This window comes from Argentina anserina, chromosome 1, assembly GCF_933775445.1.
Source record: "Argentina anserina chromosome 1, drPotAnse1.1, whole genome shotgun sequence".
NCBI lineage: Eukaryota > Viridiplantae > Streptophyta > Magnoliopsida > Rosales > Rosaceae > Argentina > Argentina anserina.
This window is the reverse complement of record NC_065872.1, coordinates 382,990-405,226: the sequence shown is the minus strand read 5'-3', so window position 1 is coordinate 405,226 and position 22,237 is coordinate 382,990. Positions and strand designations below refer to the sequence as shown.

The 22,237-nt window shown below is 40.2% G+C and overlaps 5 protein-coding genes across 5 annotated transcripts; 3 read left to right on the top strand and 2 right to left on the bottom strand.

Moving 5' to 3' along the window:
• The first annotated feature begins 3,697 nt into the window (after nt 1–3,697).
• On the top strand, nt 3,698–6,805 carry LOC126787128 (translation initiation factor IF3-4, chloroplastic). Its single transcript, XM_050513060.1, has 9 exons — nt 3,698–4,005; nt 4,110–4,149; nt 4,246–4,305; nt 4,600–4,652; nt 5,058–5,113; nt 5,223–5,256; nt 5,965–6,037; nt 6,158–6,250; nt 6,365–6,805. The coding sequence occupies exons 1-9, from the start codon at nt 3,716–3,718 to the stop codon at nt 6,503–6,505; spliced, it is 840 nt and encodes a 279-aa protein (XP_050369017.1). The 5' UTR covers nt 3,698–3,715; the 3' UTR covers nt 6,506–6,805.
• A 671-nt stretch (nt 6,806–7,476) lies between these two features.
• Nucleotides 7,477–8,708, top strand: LOC126792396 (polygalacturonase-like). Its single transcript, XM_050518826.1, has 3 exons — nt 7,477–8,189; nt 8,344–8,491; nt 8,666–8,708. The coding sequence occupies exons 1-3, from the start codon at nt 7,496–7,498 to the stop codon at nt 8,706–8,708; spliced, it is 885 nt and encodes a 294-aa protein (XP_050374783.1). The 5' UTR covers nt 7,477–7,495.
• Nucleotides 8,709–9,363: 655 nt separating this feature from the next.
• On the top strand, nt 9,364–13,980 carry LOC126794573 (cellulose synthase A catalytic subunit 7 [UDP-forming]). The gene is made up of 12 exons (XM_050521328.1): nt 9,364–9,512; nt 9,614–10,027; nt 10,158–10,251; nt 10,345–10,468; nt 10,557–10,823; nt 10,968–11,313; nt 11,395–11,658; nt 11,747–11,959; nt 12,037–12,256; nt 12,350–12,546; nt 12,652–13,005; nt 13,190–13,980. The coding sequence occupies exons 1-12, from the start codon at nt 9,438–9,440 to the stop codon at nt 13,769–13,771; spliced, it is 3,150 nt and encodes a 1,049-aa protein (XP_050377285.1). The 5' UTR covers nt 9,364–9,437; the 3' UTR covers nt 13,772–13,980.
• LOC126794612 (pentatricopeptide repeat-containing protein At4g30700) lies at nt 13,595–16,606 on the bottom strand. Its single transcript, XM_050521372.1, has 2 exons — nt 14,091–16,606; nt 13,595–13,739 (listed from the first exon to the last, which is right to left on the bottom strand). Exon 1 carries the CDS (start codon nt 16,586–16,588, stop codon nt 14,165–14,167), a length of 2,424 nt encoding a protein of 807 aa, XP_050377329.1. The 5' UTR covers nt 16,589–16,606; the 3' UTR covers nt 13,595–13,739; nt 14,091–14,164.
• A 233-nt stretch (nt 16,607–16,839) lies between these two features.
• LOC126794631 (AUGMIN subunit 8-like) lies at nt 16,840–21,110 on the bottom strand. Its single transcript, XM_050521395.1, is given in 9 exon segments — nt 16,840–17,015; nt 17,018–17,066; nt 17,164–17,271; nt 17,499–17,588; nt 17,693–17,809; nt 17,946–18,065; nt 18,347–19,713; nt 19,816–20,836; nt 20,927–21,110. Coding segments are annotated over 7 exon segments (1,794 nt in total). The 5' UTR covers nt 19,613–19,713; nt 19,816–20,836; nt 20,927–21,110; the 3' UTR covers nt 16,840–16,971.
• Between the last annotated feature and the right edge of the window lie 1,127 nt (nt 21,111–22,237).

Below are 22,237 nucleotides of genomic sequence, written 5' to 3'. Positions count from 1 at the left end.
AGAATTTTAATATACATCTTTATTAGATTTTGTAATGTATATATATATATATATACATACTTATGCTTCTCGTTCCAAAAAATAGTATTATACATCTTACAGTGAATTTATGTTATAATATACCTAGCATGAAGAAAATAAAATGTCATTCAAGAATAAAGATGTGTACGTACCTTACGATAAGAATTTCTCATATAATCTTCGTTTCACTAGCACTTATTGCTTAAATACAAGAATTGTGTAAAATTTTACAAAGTCAAATAGATTGATGGAAGAACAACAACAAAAGCTACGAAAATTTTGCAAAACTGAATAGCTCAGTAATCAATCTATATATATATATATATAGATTGAAGTTATTAATATAAATTTAGAATAATGAAATAATTATGGACGAAATTCACTAATTCCACATTCAAATTGATGTAAAGACCTAAGATTAAGGAAATACTCTAATCTAACTTTTTTTTATATTAGAAGGGCAAATCAGACATTTATAAAATGAAAAAGTATTGATAATAAAAAATTGTGGGTATAAATTGAAAGAAAAATTCAGTATGGATGTATTTTAAAGAGGAGGCTTTAATATTGGGCTTATATCTAATTTTCTCAAATTTTTTTCCTGGTTTTTCATGCATTTGCGCGCATATGTGATGCGCACCTTGCTGGTGCACAACTGCACAAGTAATGCAATTTATAAAGGTCGAAGATCTAAGAAACTTCATCATCAGGTAGGGACAGTGTACTTGATCCTAAAAATATAATGCCACTATGAATCTGCGATACCTCATCAAATAATTGAAATTATGCCTCTGTGCTACATTGTCAAATAAAAGAAATTTGAGAAAATTAGAGATAAATCCGATTTTGGAGCCCCCTTTTAAAATTAAACCCGTACCCTTTTTTTCTTTTGATTTAGACCCAATTAATATATATAATAAGTATTTATTATTGTTATTTTTATTCTTCGTTTTCTGTCTTCACATTTTTGCCCTTTAGATTGAGTAAAGCAAAATTTGGTATTTTCTCAATTTCAACATAAGTTTGAATTTTAAATATTAAACTAAAATTTAGCTCAATTTAAATGTATCATAATCAATTACATTATGACTTTCTTGATTTTGTACCTTAAGTACGTGTGTGTGTATATATACATATACTTGTGATATATTTTTATTTCCTAATGTGTATGTAATTTATTTTCTGATAAAATATCAGATTTTACCTAGAGTTCAAAGTCTCATTTCATATGAATCATGAGAAGAATTTTTACTTGCTTCAAAGAAATTAGGGGAAGAAGACAAGAATCGATAGTTTTGCTTACATGTGACTCAACAGGGTAATTGATAATCGGAGAACTACTCTAAAAGAAAAGAAAGGGTTGGAGAAGCATAAGAAATGACTCACATGAGAGTAAGAGTTTTGCATATTCACTTTTAAACTCATATTTGGTGTCTTTTTACATGCACGAATGATATCTGATTATAAGGTACATAGTGATCTTGTTCTTTGTTAAATTTTATCTTCTTTTTAGGTATATTATTATGATCGAGAGAGTTTTTTACTCATAATTATTTGCATTTCTAATTTACCTATTATGTAGGGCTTCAGTAATATAACCTTCAAACTAAAGCATAGGTATAATATAGTGACAAATCTAACGAAGAGGTATAATACAAAATTGGAGTCTAATACATAGGTATCAAACGAAAAGAAATATAAAAATAAATTTCCTACACACGAGATGATTTTCAAAACCTCAAGTTAACTACAAAAAGTATCTAATTAGATATCTTATGCATATAGCCAAAAACTACCAATATATACATATCTTCTATAAATCGAAACTCATTTTCACATACTTTTTCATAAGTTTTATTAAAAAGTTCCATGATTTTCTCAATAATTATGAAATTGATTCAAATAAAATGGTTAGTATTATAGAATAATTCATAATTAAGGTAATTAAGACATAAAGTCAATTAAGAAAAACGTAAGTTAAGACTAAGAATTACAAATTTGTAATTAAAATATTAATATAGTGAGCTTAATTTATGGAATTTGGTACATAATTTGCAACATGGATTAGAGGGAATGTATAATTAAGTGATTTAGAAACAACCGATTGTTATTTGTATTAGTGGCAAAAAAAATAATTTTGATCAAAAACAAGTGTGATTTCTTATATCAAATAATTTATTTTTCCGTTTTTATTCAACTTAATTAAAAGAGTTGTAGAGGTGAGTTTATTTTAAAATGGGTGTTGATTTTTAGGTGTATAATGAATTACCCCAAGAAATTTTCCCGCTTTCTTCTCCATCAGTCCAATTGCTATAAGTAGCGGCTGGTCTTCCTGCATCCACCGAATTTGCATAGCTTTCTTAGGAAATCAAGCTCCCATTAAGACTCTTGAATTGGGAGTTTAGGCACTAACGGCGCTCAATTGGACAAACATTCTTGGTAACAAAGGGTCCTCTTAGATCTAGAAACAATGTTATTGTGGTCGGTTCATCTATGAAAAGAATGCCATGCTCCGATTCACAACAAATAGCTCCGGAAAACTTAAATTGAGGATCTAATTCAAGCATGTGGATATTGATGGAATAATCCAACGTCCACTGCTGCTTATTATATTAATCTTTCATCACCCATATCTCAATATTCGTACCAGATGTGGTCTTCACTATGGCCATAGATCTTCTAAAATTAATTAAGTGTGACTGGCATCTCCCATCCTGTAATATATATGGATTGGGAGTCCAAAATAAGTCTTCTTTCTTGAAGTCGAAAGAAAGTATATGCACTTCTCCTTGAATTCCTTCTCTTGTATAATCAGACACCAACCAATGCATATCTCCATGTGAACATATCTTCTGATCAGACCGCTTTAAAATTACACCCGAAGGTGGAGCTGAGGATACCTGTCGCCATTCACTTGTGCCAAGTACAAAAACTTGGGATACCCAGAAGCTCTCCGGTGAAGATTTTGGAACGGAAAATGAGTCGTGCATTAAGTTGAGCACCTTGGGCATTGGAAGGGTCGTAATGAAGTGAATGAAAGGCAGATAGTAAGCTTGGTGGGTCAGAATCCTGGCGTGATACTTGATAGTGCAGGATGAGTTGAGGAGAAGCAGGATCATATAGAAAATTAGTGTGCAGCTTAACGAAAGAGGGAGAGTCGACTATGCTTAGCAACATCTTAGAGACGCATCGTATGCCGTACACCGACTTTGCAGGCACCCTCTTCAGGATTTCCACCAGTAGTTCCACGGGTAGCTCTGTCAGATTCAACTTTGTTGTCCTGTGCCTCTTCTTCATATTGTTGCAAACCACAAAGCCCTTCTAATTCTATTTACTTGAAAGATTTCTGGGTAACTATTTTTTGCTCGAGGATTGTGTTTCGAAAATCGAAATGGTCTGAGAATTGAGCACTGTATTTATAGAATAGCAAGTCAATGAAGGCTTTTGTTTCCTTGAACCTTATGGGGTGTGGCTTTCCCAGAGGCAGTAGGATATCTTTAGATGAACTTCCCAGAGGCGTTGGGATATCTGAGGTGGGCCTCACTATGGGAGGTTAAATGTTGAATGGGCCTTCATGATTGGGCTAGGTACAAACAAAGAAAGCCCACGGTCTCTTTCTTCACGACTTGAAAAACAATGGATAAGAAAGAAGAGTCTCACTCAGTGGAGTAGAGCTTCGCCGTTTTCTGAAGCCATGGCTGGGATGCCCACCAGCTTCGCATCCAAGCCTGCCATCCTATCCCGGCCAACCGCCAAAACGACGCCGTTCCCGTTCCCGTTCTCACAGTCCAACCTCTTCGGCCTCCGCTTTAATAACCTTTACCCGTTTAACTCCAGCTCCTGTAGCTCTCTCTCCTCCGCCGTCAGCAGCCCCGTCACCGCTCGTTTCGGCGGCGGGGGGCCCCGCAGGTCGAGTAATGACCGCCGGAAGCAGCAGAGCGATGCCGAGGATGACGATAAAGCCCTTGATATCTCCACTATCAGGTTAATAATACTTGATTTGATCTACTAGTGTTGATTCTGTATTTCTGTTGTTTATGTTCTTCAAAATTGCGACTTGAATTTGGTTATGGATGGGATTCGAATAGGTCAGCTTCGGTGAGGCTTATTGATCAGAAGCAGGAAATGGTTCGTGTTTTTTTGTTTGTTGTTGATTTAGTTGCTGAGATGTTGGTGGGAAAATGCAGTATGAAGGTCTTGAAATTTGTGAAATGTGCTGTGTAGGTTGGAGTGGTGTCAAAAAGCGAGGCGATTCGGATGGCCGATGAGGCTGACCTTGATTTGGTATGCATTTTTTGCTACTACCTCTTCCTTATATTATCCGAAAATCTTGAATGCTGTTACCTGCTGCATACTGATTTTGTATGCATTTCAACCATGCTGGCTGCCATTGTACTTGCTCAACTATTCTGTTGGTAGAAATTTGTAGAAGAACCGAGAACTGTGTCTTACAGAAAAAAATTGAGTTCTTTGTTAGCTGTATTGGTGACTGCCATTTGTGTGTGAAATATGTTACTTTTTCGCACAAGATTGAACATGGACATGGTTTCAAGACTAATATCGCATCCATTGTTGCAGGTAATATTGTCTCCAGATGCAGATCCTCCTGTTCTCAGGATTATGGATTACAAGTACGAATTTTTTTGTTAGCTATTAGATAAAGTCCATACTTCTCTCCATGTTGACCATTCCTGTTTCTTATTACCGTTAAATGATCAAGATGTCCTCATAAGGAATTTACCCCTCGTACATGTATATCATTAAGGAGGTAATAAGCAGAAACGTTCAGCATTAATTTTAGTTGCTGGGTATGTACTTTCATATCTTGTAGTCTGTGATGGCATCGGTAATTATCCTTTTCAGTAATGGAAGATTGTACAATAAATTACAGTGAACAATATGTTGCACTAGTAATTAGGATTGAAAAATCAGGGTGTATACTTACTACATGGTTCTCTGCGGTTGATCTACAAATACAATTTTTTATTTTGAATTGAGTAGTGAGCTTAATTATCTCTACCTTTTGCTTTTCTCAGTAAATATCGGTATGAACAACAAAAGAAGAAAAGAGTGTCCCAAAAGAAAAGTGCAGGCAAGGGTTTCTCTATCTTGAGCATGCTGCATTTCTTTTTAATTCATGCAGAAGCATGACCTCGGATTTGAGGAAAGTTACTGACTGAATATTCTCCTTCTTTTCTTAGCCAGTCGCATGGATTTAAAGGAACTCAAAATGGGGTAAACCACTGATTCTGCTTTCTTTGTTTATCCGCATTCAGTATTATTTTATTTTGTCATATTATTTTAGTCTTCTAGTATTCACACTTTATCCAAGTTTATGTTATATAACTAGAAAGCAATTATTTATTTCATAAGCTTGCCATCACAATAGTTTACATACTGGTAATAATTGGCTTGTATCAAAGATAATAAAAGGTTACTGTCTAGGAACTAATGTGAAAGAAAAGAAAACACGTTCAATTTGTTTCAAACTACAAAGAGAAGACCTTGCTTTCACAGCACGACATGTGATTTACAACTTAACTGGTTCAATAGGAATTATATCTACAAATGAGGAACTTTTTGTATCATCATTGAAGAAAATTTTACTGTCTCTTGACCAGAGGTATCCAAACCACATAACTTGAACAAAGCCTCATAATGCATCTCCTCATATCTCAATGACCTATCTCCAAACTTTTGGTAATGGAAACAAATGAGAGATTTATTTCATTTGAGATTTCTGTGGGGGTGTGACTAGCTCCTCTAGTTGTGATAAATGTCATATCTGTTAGCCGCAACTCAAGTTTAGGTATATTTATGTGTAATATTACCTGCTATGCTTTAAATTTATTATTTACTAAAGGTCTAAATTTGAGACTCGGAGCAGATGTTGCATATCATTTTTATGTATGAGTTTTGCTCACATTATTGTTATGTGTACAGTTACAACATTGATCAACATGATTATTCTGTACGTATGAGAGCTGCCCAGAAGTTTCTCAAAGATGGTGATAAGGTAGGTTGCTTAAATTTCTCAAGGAGGGCCTTCTTTTATTATCAAAGGATATCCCTGCGCTACACTCTTATATTTCTCTGCTTTGATATTATTCATAAGGATCATGACTAATTGCTGTAGGTCAAAGTTATGGTCAACTTGAAGGGTCGGGAAAATGAGTTCCGAAATAAAGCTATCGAGCTTCTCAAACGCTTTCAAAGTGAAATTGGGGAGGTACTGATGCCCTATCTCTGCTTCTAATCATTAACAGAGTTGCACATAAAAACATAAATTGTTGCATGACTCAACTTCCAGCTATTTATGTACAATTGTACGCTTGATGTGCAGCTTGCAACAGAGGAAGCCAAAAGTTTTAGCGACAGAAACATGTTTATAGTTTTAGTTCCAAACAAGGCTGTTCTCCAGAAAGCTCAAGAGCCGTCAAAGAAAAAGGAGAACCCTCAAGTGAATGAAGTGTCAAGTGTCTGAATGGACTCAAAGTTTCATGCAGGTTTAACAAATGTAAAATTCAGTGCCATTTCAAAGGAGGAAAAGTAAAAAGAATCAAGTGGCATCATCATAGTTCTTCAAACTAGGTTGGGTGGGTATCTCTGAGGTTGTGTATATCATTAGTGTAATACATGTATTAGAGTGTTAACTGTTTTTTTTTTTCAATCAAGGGCTCAAAAGTTACCAAGTTTTGTAGATCGTACTTTGAATAACTTAATAGTTTCTATCTGAAGCTAAATATATGTAATCAAATATGTTTTGACAAAAAGAAGGTCATCCATCCATTTTAGAACATTTTGAAGAAAAGGCATAATTCACGAAGGGCAAATACCCAAAACCAAGCCCCCAACCTCAATTACAGCAGTAAAAAAGACGAGTCAATTAGGACAGAGAGCAGCTGATCGACCACAATACCCCCAGGCTCAATTTCATCATGGTTTGCTGCCTAGTTAAATATATATTTTAACCAATGGATTGGACTAGTGTCCGCAGGAAAACATTTCCAGTTTCTACTGGGAAAACACAGAACTCAAACCAAATTTAGAGCAGCAGGAACTTATGTTAGTGGGAAAAAAATACCATTTCTACTAGGAGAAAAAATTATTAAACACTTTCCAAAATGTTAGTGGCTGGATTTCTCAAAGGAACAAGAATATACACTTATTCATTCCTATAAATACACAAAATCCTACAGTAACATGGCATAAACAACCACAAACAAATGCACTAGCAGGCTTGTTGCAATGAACTTCTTGGGAATAATACTTTTTCTCTTGTTATTAGTATCCACATCTATAGCTGATCAACGCAATGTCTTCGATGTGACAAGCTCAAAATATGGTGGTACACCCGACTCAGATATTTCAAATGCATTGGCAATGGCGTGGACAGATGCGCGCGTGTGAATCAACATCGATGAGCATTGTTCTTGTTCCGAGGGGACTATATCAATTATCACAACAGGCAACAATGGAAGGTCCCTGCCGGGCTCCTATACAGTTTCAAATCCAAGGAACATTACAAGCTCCAAAAGACCGGAGCCAACTCGATGAATCTTGGGTTTACTTTAGGAACATCAACATGCTTACCTTGACCGGAGGTGGAACTTTCGACGGGCAAGGAGAGCTTTCTTGGATGGACTCTACCCCCGTCGATATTAGTTTCAAAACCGTTAACAATTCCATCATTAGTGGCCTAACTTTCATGGATAGTGCAAAGTTCCACATTAAAGTTCATGACTCCAACAATGTCAAATTCCAACGGGTCACAATCACAGCACCAGAAGATAGTCCTAACACTGATGGAATCCACATAGCTAAGTCATCGAGGATCACAGTCTCTGACTCCAACATTGCAACCGGTGACGATTGTGTTTCAACTGGTGATGGCTCCAGCCAAATTCTAGTGTCCAACATCAACTGCGGACCAGGTCATGGAATAAGCATAGGCAGTCTAGGAAAGTATGAAAACGAACAACCAGTGGTTGGTATCACGGTCAAGAACTGCACGCTTACCTGCACAACCAACGGCGCGAGAGTCAAGACATGGCCAGACTCTCCGGGAACTAGCGTGGCTACTAATATACTCTCCCAAGACATAATCATGGTGAATGTGAAGAACCCTATCCTCATCAACCAGAACTATTGCGACAGAGGCAAGTCTTGTAAGTTAACGATTGTAGTCGCAGTTCACCGTGCCGGAATGTGGAGTTGTCCGGAATTGACCTCACGTACAGTGGAGACGAGAAAGAGAAAATTACATCCGAGTGTAGTAATGAATAAGTAGCGTTACTAAGGCTCTTGCTTGTGAAAATCTAGGTGACATACCTCAGGAGGCAGACACACCTCCCCCTCCGCCAGAGGTAGACACACCTCCTTCGGTGACAATGATATATGAGCATCCACATCCTCTGCCTCACCCGCCGGCAACATTTTCAAGGGGAAACGACCGACAATGGCGCTCCTGGTTTTTTTTTTTTTTTATAGTAATAGCTTGTGTTCTATGTTTGAAGAGGAAAGAAAAGATACGAACCGCATGTACTTATATCTGAAGTTAGTTTGTATCCCAGATGATTATGATCCAAGTTGACAACCTAACTTTGTAAATTTAATGTAAACAATCTTACTGCTTGAAATCTAGCAGTAAACCTTTGAAACAAGATCAATTGGAGTTTGATAAATGATAGAAAAAACCGTCTTGAACAAAAATGTTTGTAGAAGTGCTTGTATTTCTTATACTTTATAAATCTTCTACTTCGATGAATGTGTTTGTAAATTTTGTTCATGTTTTGCTGCCTACTAATATAGATCTTATGGTCTTCTGCTAACCTGTTTAGATGGCGAGGCTTGAACTCACTCACCTAACAATAGGAACTTAGCTTAGGTTCTAAGTTCTTAAATCCCAAGTATATGCTCTCGTGTAGTTTTCCTAGCTTTTGAAAGCAACGGTTTGGCTGTATTTTAAGTTTTCCTGTTTGGGCAAATGTTTTCCTCATCACACATATCGTCTATGATTTAATCATCATTAAGGTCATGAGAAATCTTTGGATTATCATCTAACAAGTAACAAACAGAAATTATCATCAAACTGAAAAATACAGAAGAACTAGAGAAATGTGCATATCATGTTTCGAGTGAGGTTGTGGAAAAGGAAAGAGCGAGAGAGAAGGGTATGTAGGCAAACATAGAATCAATGGATTATAATTGAAGAATGGAGGGAAGGAAGCTTAGCTTCAAGGCAATGGGGACCCTGCAACCAACAACTATAACATCTCTTATGTGGAGACTTTAACATTAGGTGACACCAAATATCCCATGACACCCCCTACCTAGTTCCATTCATATAACACAAACTCCTCATTCACCATCTCCATCACCATTTCTCCTTCCTATTCACAGCTGACACACCCACCATGGAAGCCAGCGCCGGACTTGTTGCTGGTTCTCACAACCGCAACGAACTGGTCGTCATTCATGGTCATGAAGAGGTACGTAACTAGTTTGGTTAGCTAGTGCAAAGAAAAGGTTATAATATATCTTATGAATACGTAAATGTTTGTGAGACTAATATGTAATATGAACTTTGCAGCACAAGCCTTTGAGGAACTTGGATGGCCAGGTCTGCGAGATATGTGGAGACGAGGTTGGACTGACTGTGGATGGGGACTTGTTTGTGGCTTGCAATGAGTGTGGATTCCCTGTGTGCAGGCCTTGCTATGAGTATGAGAGGAGAGAAGGCTCTCAGAACTGCCCTCAGTGCAAAACTAGATACAAGCGTCTCAAAGGAAGCCCCAGGGTGGAGGGAGACGATGATGAGGAGGATGTGGATGATATTGAGCATGAATTTAACATGAATGAAGATGATCAACACAATAAGGGTATCAAAAACAATGAGCAAATTGCCGAAGCAATGCTCCATGGGAAGATGAGTTATGGAAGAGGACCAGATGATGAAGAGAATTCTCAATTCCCACCTGTGATTGCTGGTGTCAGATCTCGCCCGGTCAGTAATCATTTTGTTTTGAGCACCTAGCTACTAGCTTTGCTAATAACACAAGCTCAACTACACACATCAAACTTTTTTTTATGTATATTCTTGTTCCAACCATTGACACTAGTATGCCTATATTCAGGTAAGCGGCGATCTCACATACTTATCTCATGGTTATGGAGATCAACCTTCTTCACTTCATAAACGAGTTCATCCATATCCACCTTCTGAGACTGGTAAATGATCAAATTGATTTCCATATTCTTTCTCAACATCATGTATATATTGGACCAAGTACTTTTTCACTGACCCTGATGCTGCAAATGCAGGAAGTGAAAAATGGGATGACAGGAAAGATGGAGGGTGGAAAGAAAGAATGGATGACTGGAAATTGCAGCAAGGCAACTTGGGAGGGCCCGAACCTGATGACATGAATGATGCAGACATGTCAATGTAAATGCTTCAAACAGAGATCACTGCATTTTCATGTTTACATTTTGAAGTCATATATGCATGATGTGAACTTTAATCAATACTGCAGGATTGATGAAGCTAGACAGCCACTGTCGAGGAAAGTATCAATTGCATCTAGCAAGATCAACCCATATCGAATGATCATTGTAGCTCGGCTGTTTATTTTGGCTGCATTCCTCCGGTATAGACTAATGAATCCGGTTCATGAAGCACTTGGTCTCTGGTTAACTTCTGTCATTTGTGAGATATGGTTTGCAATATCATGGATCCTTGACCAGTTTCCTAAGTGGTACCCTATTGAGCGTGAGACCTACCTTGATCGCCTTTCACTCAGGTATACATATACAAAAGCACTAGTGTATGGAACACAAAAACTGAGCAGACCTTGCTATTGCAGTGTCATATTCTACGTACTTAAATAGTCAACATCTAATTTTCAATTGATACGGTACTAATCTTACATGGGTAACTAATGCAGGTATGAAAGGGAGGGTGAACCAAATATGCTCTCCCCTGTAGATGTATTTGTGAGTACTGTGGATCCCATGAAGGAACCTCCACTTAATACAGCAAATACAGTCCTTTCAATCTTGGCCATGGACTATCCTGTTGAAAAAATCTCATGCTACATTTCTGATGATGGAGCTTCCATGCTCACCTTTGAGGCCTTGTCAGAAACAGCAGAATTTGCAAGGAAATGGGTACCCTTTTGTAAGAAATTTGCTATTGAGCCTCGAGCCCCCGAGATGTACTTCTGTGAGAAGATCGATTATCTCAAGGACAAAGTCCAGCCAACATTTGTCAAGGAGCGTCGAGCCATGAAGGTCAGTTTGTACTACTTGACCCTTTTAATATATCAAGGTTTAAGATATAAAAGGCTGACCATTTTTGTTCTGTTGGTGCAGAGAGAATATGAAGAGTTCAAGGTTAGGGTAAATGCTCTTGTGGCCAAAGCCACAAAGGTTCCTCCAGAAGGGTGGATTATGCAAGATGGGACACCATGGCCTGGAAACAATACTAAGGATCACCCTGGTATGATTCAGGTCTTTCTTGGTCACAGTGGAGGCCTTGATACTGAAGGAAATGAGCTCCCTCGTCTTGTATATGTGTCTCGTGAGAAGAGGCCTGGCTTTTCACATCACAAGAAAGCTGGTGCCATGAATGCTTTGGTAAATTTGAACTCGTTCTGCTCTTTTTCTACTGTTTAGTCACATTAAGCTCACAATCTCTTAACAACTTCTATGCATATACATTCAGGTTCGTGTCTCTGGAGTGCTCACCAATGCTCCTTTCATGCTCAACTTGGATTGTGATCACTATGTTAACAACAGCAAGGCTGCAAGAGAGGCCATGTGCTTCTTGATGGACCCTCAAATTGGAAGGAAAGTTTGCTATGTCCAATTCCCTCAAAGATTTGATGGCATTGATAGGAATGATCGTTACGCCAACAGAAACACTGTCTTTTTTGATGTAAGTCACTGCAGGAAATCAGCTTATCCCAATTTAATGACTTGGAAGTGCTGATGTTCATTTTCACTGTCTTTTAGATTAACATGAAAGGTCTGGATGGAATTCAAGGTCCAGTGTATGTGGGAACAGGATGTGTTTTCAGAAGACAAGCTTTGTATGGATATGATCCCCCAAAGGGTCCTAAGCGCCCAAAGATGGTAAGCTGTGACTGCTGCCCATGTTTTGGACGCCGCAAGAAGGTTCCCAAGTATTCCAAGAATGATGCAAACGGAGATGCTGCAAACCTCCAACTACAAGGTGGCCATCGTTATCAGTGTTCTTTACCAATTTGATACCTGTATATACAAATTTTTCTGGCCTAAAGTTAAGAGTTATGTTCATGTTGAGTAGGCATGGACGATGACAAGGAGCTATTGATGTCCCAAATGAATTTCGAAAAGAGATTTGGACAGTCGGCTATTTTTGTGACTTCAACTTTAATGGAGCAAGGAGGTGTTCCTCCTTCTTCAAGCCCTGCAGCCATGCTTAAGGAAGCCATTCATGTTATCAGTTGTGGTTATGAAGACAAAACAGAATGGGGCATTGAGGTAAAGTCTGAACAATATCACAGTTTTGTTGATTTACTATCAAGCTAGCTAAAGTAGATCATCTTCATTCTTTATGCACTGTAATTGCCACTTTTGCTTGTGCAGCTGGGTTGGATTTACGGATCTATTACAGAGGATATCTTGACAGGTTTTAAGATGCATTGCCGTGGTTGGAGGTCAATTTACTGTATGCCAAAGAGACCTGCATTCAAGGGTACAGCTCCCATCAACTTGTCAGATCGGCTCAACCAGGTTCTTCGTTGGGCACTTGGTTCCATTGAGATTTTCTTCAGTCGCCACAGTCCTCTGTTGTATGGCTACAAGGGAGGGAAGCTCAAGTGGCTCGAGAGATTTGCTTATGTCAACACTACTGTCTACCCTTTCACCTCCCTTCCTCTTCTCGCCTATTGTATCCTCCCTGCCGTCTGCTTGCTCACCGATAAATTCATCATGCCACCAGTACGAACTTTTATTTATTTTCCTCGATCATTGGATGTGAAGAAATGATACATTAACTGTAATTTAACTATGACACACCCAGTGAAGAAAGAGGTGTTTCCTGATACAGTGAGAAATCTTAATTAGTTCTAGAAATTTTGACAAATGTAATGTTATCACCTGACCAAGTTCTGTTTCATTCCAGATAAGCACATTTGCAAGTCTCTTCTTCATTGCTCTGTTCCTTTCAATCTTTGGCACGGGCATCCTTGAGCTGAGATGGAGTGGAGTGAGTATAGAAGAATGGTGGAGAAATGAACAATTCTGGGTGATTGGTGGTGTGTCAGCTCACCTCTTCGCTGTTATCCAAGGTCTACTGAAGGTTTTGGCTGGAATTGACACCAGCTTCACTGTAACAGCCAAGTCTTCAGATGATGGAGATTTTGGAGAGTTGTACGCCTTTAAATGGACAACTCTACTAATTTCTCCAACCACTATCTTAATCATTAACATGGTTGGAGTAGTTGCTGGTATTTCAGATGCCATAAACAATGGGTATGAATCATGGGGACCTCTATTTGGAAAGCTCTTCTTTGCCTTCTGGGTGATTGTCCATCTATATCCATTCCTTAAAGGTCTTATGGGGAGGCAGAACCGTACGCCAACAATTGTTGTCATTTGGTCAGTGCTCCTGGCTTCTATCTTCTCCTTACTCTGGGTTCGAATCGACCCATTTGTGATGAAAACCAAGGGACCTACGACAAAGCAATGTGGAATCAATTGCTGAAAATACTTGAATGTATCTAGTCTTTCTTGAAATTAGCATCTTCAGACACATTCTTGGCTTTACAAACTATGAAATCTAGACGAATACAAAGGAGATCCATCAGAGTGAATAAAGATAGAGCATAAAGTTTTTTGTAGCTTGAATGCAATGTACACAGTTTTGTATGCGTAAGTGAATTGAAAATGTTGTGCTATTTTTACTTCTGGCAAGTAGATGTTTGTGATGAAATAATGTATGTATCATTTGCAGGTTTGTCTTTTACTTTGTTGTAGATGGTATAAATTTCCTACTTAAAAAAGAAAGAAGAACAAAATCTTACCAGTGATAAGAATAAACTGCAGACTAGATGCTTGGATCAGGGTACACCTTTACCAGTGTTGAATAACTTCGTTTTCACCAGTAGTCTCCACAAGAACAGACACCGTCTTTGAAATGATGGAATCTATTAGCATCCCTAACTACAATAACTCTCTCTGTAATCTTGGATATAAATTTAGTTGCATTATGACAATCCAAACAAACCCGTAGATTCTTGATGATTCTGATTTCTGTTCCAGGTGCCGTCAAAATAAGGGCAAAAGCAATGGCCAACTTCTCACTATGAACGTTCACCATTAGCTCCTTCTCTTCCTCCTCCACATCATGCAAAGCAGTTCCAGTTTCAGTTTGAAATCCTGCCTCCCTCATTTTCCCTGTTAACTTTTCTAGCATCTTATAGATTGATGTTGTTTGAGGATGGGAATGATCACCACAAGTGAAGATATGTTGGGTGTCACCAATCTCAAGAAGAGTGCATCCAGGAGCCTTTGCCAAATTTCTATGCTTGGCTACCTGCCGGACTGAAGCAGCCTTGGGAAAGTTACCATCGGCTGATAATATATTAGAGAGCAAGACATAATATCCGGTATTATCTGGATCCAATTCAAGTAGCTTTTCAGAAGCCAAACGTGCGAGTTTGGTGTCTTTGTGTATCTTACATGCACCAAGCAAGGCTCCCCAAACAGCAGCCCCTGGCTCAACTGGCATTTTATTTATAAACTCCAAAGCCTTCTGCAACTGTCCAGCTCTGCCAAAGATGTCAACCATGCAAGCATAGTGCTCAGCTAAGGGCACGAACTGATGGTTATGAACCATTCTGTGGAAGATTTCATCTCCTTCTCTCACTAATCCAGCATGGCTGCAAGCATACAAGACAGAGAGAAAAGAAACGCCGCTTGGGGGAATCCCGGAGTCCAACATCTCATCAAAGAGTTTCAACGCCTCATAGCCATCACCATGGAGGCCATAACCAGATATCATGGCATTCCAAGTGACTACATTCTTCTCCCTCATTAAGTCGAATAGTTGCCTGGCTTCCACAATGCTCCCACACTTTGCATACATGTCAATTAAAGCAGTCAGCACGTAGATATTAGACTCAAGATTTTTGCTCTTAATCAAACCATGAACCCACTTCCCAAGACTTAAAGCTCCAAGCTGCGCACAGGCAGAAAGAACAGTAGTAACGGTAGTGGGATTTGGACAGAACTCAGAAATCATTTCTCGGAAAAGAGCTATCGCAGTCTCTGTAAGCCCATTTTGGGTATAACCTGATATCATCGCATTCCAAGACGCCAAAGTTCTCTTCAGAGACTCATCAAAAAGCTGCCTGGCCAACTCAATCTCATTCAGTCTACAGTACACAGTAACTAAAGCAGTCGAAACAGAAGGATGCGACACAATGCCAGATTTCACACATAAACTCTGAAGGGAGCCAGTGAGCTGCAGATGACCAAAAGGACAAGACACAGGAACCAACCCCACAACTGTGCTCGAACTAATTTTCTCCCCACACCCAAGCAACTCCTTAAACAGACCAACTGCCAACACTGTCTCATTATTACAAGTATACCCGGCAATCATCGCGTTATAACATATCAAATCCGGCTCGCCAATCATCCCAAACACCATCCTAGCGGCCTCAATCTCCCCGCATTTCGCGTACAAAGAAACCAACCCAGTAAGCACATGTACATCCTCATGAAACCCAATTTTCAGGGCCAGACACTGCACCCACATCCCTGCTTTCAGCTCCTGCAGTTCGGCCACCGCAGGAAGCAATGTCGCTAACGTAGTCGAATCAAAACCCGTCCCACCCAAAATCATGTCCCTGAAAACCCTCACCGCGTCAGCATAGTAACAATTTCTCACCAAACCAGAAACCATAGTGTTCCACAGCACCGTATCCTTGTCAGGCATTTCGTCGAACACCTTCAGCGCATACTCAACTCTCGAAATTTTAAAGTAGAGGTCCACCACAATTGAACCCACGTACAGATTTGATCCCAATCCATCGATAATGGAGTGGGCGTGGAGCAGAGCCCCGTATTTCTCGTCCTTAAACCCGGAACTCGCGGAGATGGCGAAAGCGTAGGTGTACTTATCAGGTTTAAGAGCGGTGCTTTTCCGGAGATGGGTGTAGAGAGAAATCGAAGACAGAGGCGAGGCGTTGGCGGCGAAGCCTTTGATGAGGACGTTGAAGAGGAAGAGGTCGGGTTGTGAGACGGAGAAGACGAGGTCACGTGCGTGGCGTATGGCTTTGAGGTCGGAGAACTTGTGGGTGAGCTTGGTGACTGTGACGAGGTCGTCGTGGTAGCCATTGCGGATGATCTGCGCGTGGGTTTGGGTCAGGTGAGAGAGTGTTGTGGCGTTTCTGAGGACGCTGAGGAAGAAGTTCCGGTCTTTGTGTGCCGAGGAGTAGCTACTTATGTTTCTGCTGATCATTTCAGTGTTTTGTCTGATGAGTTTGAACTCGGGCACGGCGGCACAGTCGTACATATACTAACCCAGTTGTTTCTACCGACGAAGACCTCGTCGGGATTGCTAGTGGAAGACATAAGGAAAGGTATGATACGGATGGTTACATATAATTTCTTCTATTTCATTTTCTTGGCATCTAAATTGACATTTCCAGAACCATGCTTCCTTTGCATTTTTTTTTTTACTTTTCATCAGCGTAAATACAAAAAGCTACTACTACCAGTGGAAGGCACCGGAGCCGATGGCTCTTTCGCTCGGGGAACAACACGTTGACATATCACGGCTTAAAACACAATTTACATTATTCACAGGGGAACCGAGGAGACACTTTTATCTCAGCTCGAGTATGTATCCGTTCGGAATTGGGAAGCTTGTGTGATTAGCTTAGAGGCTAGTCAGGGTCAAGGAGGTGTCTCGGTTGCCAAAATTGGCTGCTGGCAGTTCCCAAATCTTGTTTCATTTGTATGAGTTGCGTCGTAAGGCTGTATTCCTCTACCTGTTTTTACGAAGAATTAGAAGTTGATAAAAGCCAATTACAAAGGAACGAGGGCACAATCATATGGAGAACACAACTTGTGGCCAGATTATTGTACCTGCATAGCTGCTGCTGAGGCCAGCAATGCTTCACATTCGTCAAGCATGGCTTTCTCTTGCGCTGCTACAACAGCAAGTTCTGAAACCAAACCATTCACCCCCTCCACCTGTTCATATAAAGATAAAATTTCAAATTATTAGGTACATTCTTTCGACAGATGATACCCATCATAGACAGGTTTTCGGTTGCAAGAGATCTCTGAATTGGTGTTTAGTTCTAGTGCTACCCAGGTAACCCAGTACATGTAAAAAAAAAAACAGTACTGGAAACAGAAGGGGTTGAATAGAGCACTATATTATTGTTGTTGTTAATTTCCAATAACATAAATCTCACCCTTGAGAGCAAAGAGCATATGGAGGACCCCATTGCTTGCATCACATCAACAGCTGACCAGATAGCTACCTTCAAAGAGTCAATATCCGTCTGCAAAAGTATAGCTTATAGTTATAAAAAATATATTAAAAAAACAAAAAAAAACCTTTCATTTATGAAGAAAAAAAGTGATTTTCTTGCAACATATAACATACCCTTGCCCCTCCAGTTACTGGAAGCCGGAGAGTGCTTGCCTCCAAATCTTCCATAGCCCCGGAGAAAGCAGCAATATGATCTCTTTCAAGTAAAGCCCAGTCATCAAGGTAGTCCATCTGGACAATTATAATGCACAAATATGGAATCATATAAAAATTGTGATCTCACATTATAGTGCGTTGACTTAGAATCAATGCACCAAACCGGAATATTGACAATAAAGAAACCGCTGTTGTGCAAAAGAGGCATTACCTGATCATTCAATACTGACTTCAGCTTTTGCTCAAGATTTAACTGCTGGAGTTTGATTCTTTTCCTGATTACTAAATCCCACAAACTTAGTGTAGCGTTCCACACATTCAACAGAGTTCTCTGCATCGTCAAATAAAACTCTCATTAAATTTGGCTTATCCTATTATAAAGAATTAGAAACACACATTTCTTACGAACAAACAACACTCTAGTAGTTCAAAATTGCAAAGATCTAAGAAGGATTGGTGTGTGTAAAAGTGTTTGGAAGCCACTTGGATCAGCAGGACTGTCTCCAGATATGACATGACATAAAAGGATGTTCGCAGTATTACAGATTGTTAACAGAATGAGCAAGGCAGATGAATAGGCTTAAAAGTTTGCAATTTACACAGACAACCCACCTCTGCAGTTACTTTCTGAATATAAAGTACAGCCTCTGCCCTGGCATTAGCAAATCTCCACTGCAAAAATCTATTGTGAAGTAGCCGCAGCTGATGGGCATCTTCAATGTAAGCTGCACTCTTTTTCCCCTTGAAATCAGCAATGAAACTAAGCACAGAAGTCGCACTGCTTGATTGACAAGAAGCACTCGAAACCCTCGCCTTCGATGGACTAACTCCTCTAGAAGGAGGAGTAGAGGGTCTTGAAGACCGAGAGGGACTGGCACCCCTTGAAACAGAAGGCGAGAACAATGAGGCCTTATTGGGAGAGGACGGTCGCGATAGGGATCTGACTTTAGGAGTTCCACTTGACAACCTCTCTGAAAGCCTATTAGACACAAGCTTATGCAGTGTACTATCATCAGCTGAATTTGCTCTACCAAGTCCATGGACTGATGATAACATCGCAGCATCACCACCCGATTTCTGTACCGGCTTTCCCAATCCATCAGCTGCAGGCATTCGCCTCAGCATAGGCACACCAACTCCGGGAGCTGGTGTCGCAAGCTTAAGGATCCTAGGACCAAGATCCATGCTTCTATTTAACGAATTGGAATTGGAATTTGAAGATACTTTGCCACCTATTCTACTAGGCCACCGATGCTGATCTATCAATCTAGAATGCAAGCTGTCCACCGGTTTAGAATTCTCCGATTGATCAGACACATTCTTCCCTCTAAGCGGGCTCCTTTTCCTCTCCGGCGTGAGCTTCCTCGGAGCTCCCTCAGCCTGTCTATGAGCCACATTGGACGACGATCGCAGTGTCCGATCCGACAAAGCACTAGTGACAGGCTTCTCCTTCTTACTAACAGGAATCGAAATCGAATCAGATTGAAATGAAACACTCAAACTCCTCATCGTCGAAGGCCACAAACCACCATCAGCCAACCGGCCATTTCTTCTCGACGAAACATCAGCCGCAGAATCCTTCACCGGCGTCGATGGACACGCCGGCGGCGACGGCGAGGGAGGCGTGGCGGGCCTTCTCCGGTCGGCCGACAGTGATCTCTTTGGCGCCAAAGATGAGGGAGACCGCGGCGTCCTCGAAACACTCGGAGATGGAGCGCGTCCGGCGGTTGAGCTAGGGCGGGAGGGAGTAGGTGACTTGTAACGGGAGCTAACTTCCCGGATTCGAGGGCGGCGCGTGGAGGAGGCGAGTGAAGAAGGTGCATTGTACTTTTCGGCGGGAACCAACGGTGGCCTGCGCTCAGATTCACCTACATCCATGAAATCAGAGCATCACATTGATCGCTGCTCTCTCTTCACCAAAATCAAACCCGTAAATTCCAATGCTGCTTCAAAGATTGATACTTTTCTCTGCAATAAATCTGCCAAAAACAAGTAAAGAAGCAAAAAAAGAGTCAAGGGGGGGGGGGGGGGGGCAGTCTGGAAAGAGCAAAGAATAAATAATCAAACTGGTTAAAGCATACATCTTTACAGAGGCTCAGATCCAATTGGGAATCAATTCCACAGTTACAGCGAATAATTAGAGACCCAAATCCAGGAGGGGAGGGTGATAAGGTCAGGGAATTGAGGAGGGCACACAACATTTGTGGGCACAGCGATTTACGGAGAGTCGGTGTCACTGACGGTTATCAGGAATGGGAGAGGTTAGAGTTGTTGATTACCCACCAAATTATAACTGTGATGAAGGGTGGTGTAGGGTAAAGGGGGGGGGGGTACCCTAGGAAAGGGCGGAGAGAGTGGAGAGATGAAGGTGTAGGATAAGAGAGAGAAAAGAGAGAAAGGGAAAGGGGGAAGAGAGGGGTGGTGTACAAACTGGCTTTCAGTTTCTTTCTTTGGTGTGGTCCTTTCTCACGGGACTGCCATGGTCGATTGGGCTTGAAACGGGTCAACTTCAAAACCAACAACACTGTAACAACTAAGCACTAAAATGCAATAATGCATCATCAATTTCCTAATATAAGCTCCTGAAATTTACTTACTTTACTATAATTATTGTACTGTATTGGTTGTCCAGTCTCTAAGTTTTTGTGAAAGATTTAAGTAAATATTAGTTGATTCTGAGAGCTTAATATTATAACTTATAAGGTTCTATTATTCGAAGGTTGAAGCTTGCAGGTGGTGATGTTCTTGAGGGAGATGTGGGAAAAAGACATGGAGGTCCACGTGGACGAAGGATCATTGTCCATCCCCATGAATTTTACAGTGTTAAAAATTAGAAACCAGGGACAGAACTCAGAACCATATATGGATAGAAAATCAAGCCTAACACATCCCTTATGTTGGAAACTTGGAATTAACGATAAACCGATGAAATGCAGTAATAGAAAATTGAAGAGGAAAATGAATCCGAGGTGTGAGTGATCCATGTCATTGAACCGGGTTTTGTCTCTCATATTGAAGACACGTTCCAGGTATTCACTGCTCATCCAAATCTCTCCCTCCGTATATACAAAAATTCAATGAATCTAACCGAAAATTTCATACCTTGAAATTCCACCAATCAATTCGAGAGAGAAATTAGTGAGATCAGCAAAAACCATAAAATCACAAGCAATATACAAATCAAAGACTTACCGAGGGGATGTTTTAGAGCTTTGATTCTTCGAGAAATCAAATCGCGAGGCAGCGTGGCGAGGGGGAGAGGTTCGCCTGGAACGGAGGGGGCTTGTAGGGACGGTGATCGGAGAGTCGAGATTTTCCGGCGAGAGGTTTGAAGCGGCAGAGAGGGAGAGGGGGAAAATTAAGGAAAGGTTCAAAGGCTGTGGTGGTTGATTTGAGGAAATAATTAAATTTTTTTAAGACCAAAAGAGAAAAAAAGTGCATTTTTTAATTCTTTTAAATAAAATAAATTAAAAAAAGGGGGAAGGAACGGTTACAGTTAGGAGGGACCGGGAAAGAACGTTGTTTTCGCGCCACCTCTTGGCGCGGTTCTCCTGCGTGGCACCCCACCTAAACACTTGGTGTTATATAGAGGGGTATAACTGTCTTAAGTTACGAATCCAAACGTATTTGTAACGTTTTGCGCTCCGGATGTGGTCATCTCCGGCGCTTTTCCGAACAGTCCAATGATATCACACACTCGAAGACTTGTCAGATATCCGTCGGATATGCCGGAGACGTGTCGGGAAATTTCTGCTATGTTCACAAAAGACAATGTTACCCCTATCTAGGCTATGTGAAACTCTTGAGGACCCGTGCAAGCGGTTTTTCTACTTTTTTAAACCAGCCCATCGTTTTTACGGTCATATTTAGCATAGAGATAGTGTTAGATGAGTCGAATTATGATTGACCGCAAGAGAGAGCACGACCAAACATTCTAATTGTTTTTAACAATTTTCTGGGGAGGTTTGTTTTTGGTGAATGTCTAACTTGCTAAATCATACCGACATGCAATTAATCAGCAACTCATTGTATAAAACCCCAGAATAAGGGTCAAAGCTAAGCTAACTACATTTTCATACTGGGTGATATTTCGGGTTTAAATTGACCTTCAACGACTTGGCAAGGCTGCGTCTGGAGGAGTAGTCTTTATCGATGGCCAACCAAGAATCATGTCCCTGGCTATATGCATGAGTACACGGATGTTCTATTCAATTCTTTCACAAGAAGCAAGCAGTTTTGTTCTGTTTTGTACATTTCGATCTTGTTGTCAAAACTTTTAAGTTCATTTAATTTTATCTGGGAATAAATGGCCACCAAAAGCCACAAGACGAATTATTACGTAGGACAATTCTATGAAAATGATTAGTCCAAGAAAAGAGGTTTATGATTAATTTTGGTATTCAAGCCAAAATAAAATTAAGAAACAAGCATGTACTGGTGCATGGTGAGTAATCATGATGTATGAACTAATCAAGTAGCTAGCTAGGTCTTTCCTTGCTTTTA

Bases quoted from the DNA above. Each gene is read 5' to 3' on its own strand.
- LOC126787128 (XM_050513060.1), top strand. From the start codon at position 3,716: ATGGCTGGGATGCCCACCAGCTTCGCATCCAAGCCTGCCATCCTATCC. The intron at 4,006-4,109 runs GTTAATAATACT...GGATTCGAATAG, and splicing joins CTTGATATCTCCACTATCAG to GTCAGCTTCGGTGAGGCTTA. The intron at 4,150-4,245 runs GTTCGTGTTTTT...TGTGCTGTGTAG, and splicing joins TTGATCAGAAGCAGGAAATG to GTTGGAGTGGTGTCAAAAAG.
- LOC126792396 (XM_050518826.1), top strand. From the start codon at position 7,496: ATGGAAGGTCCCTGCCGGGCTCCTATACAGTTTCAAATCCAAGGAACA. The intron at 8,190-8,343 runs GTAAGTTAACGA...GTGAAAATCTAG, and splicing joins TTGCGACAGAGGCAAGTCTT to GTGACATACCTCAGGAGGCA. The intron at 8,492-8,665 runs GTTTTTTTTTTT...CTTGAAATCTAG, and splicing joins GACCGACAATGGCGCTCCTG to CAGTAAACCTTTGAAACAAG.
- LOC126794573 (XM_050521328.1), top strand. From the start codon at position 9,438: ATGGAAGCCAGCGCCGGACTTGTTGCTGGTTCTCACAACCGCAACGAA. The intron at 11,659-11,746 runs GTAAATTTGAAC...ATATACATTCAG, and splicing joins CTGGTGCCATGAATGCTTTG to GTTCGTGTCTCTGGAGTGCT. The intron at 12,257-12,349 runs GTGGCCATCGTT...CATGTTGAGTAG, and splicing joins TGCAAACCTCCAACTACAAG to GCATGGACGATGACAAGGAG.
- LOC126794612 (XM_050521372.1), bottom strand. From the start codon at position 16,588: ATGTACGACTGTGCCGCCGTGCCCGAGTTCAAACTCATCAGACAAAAC.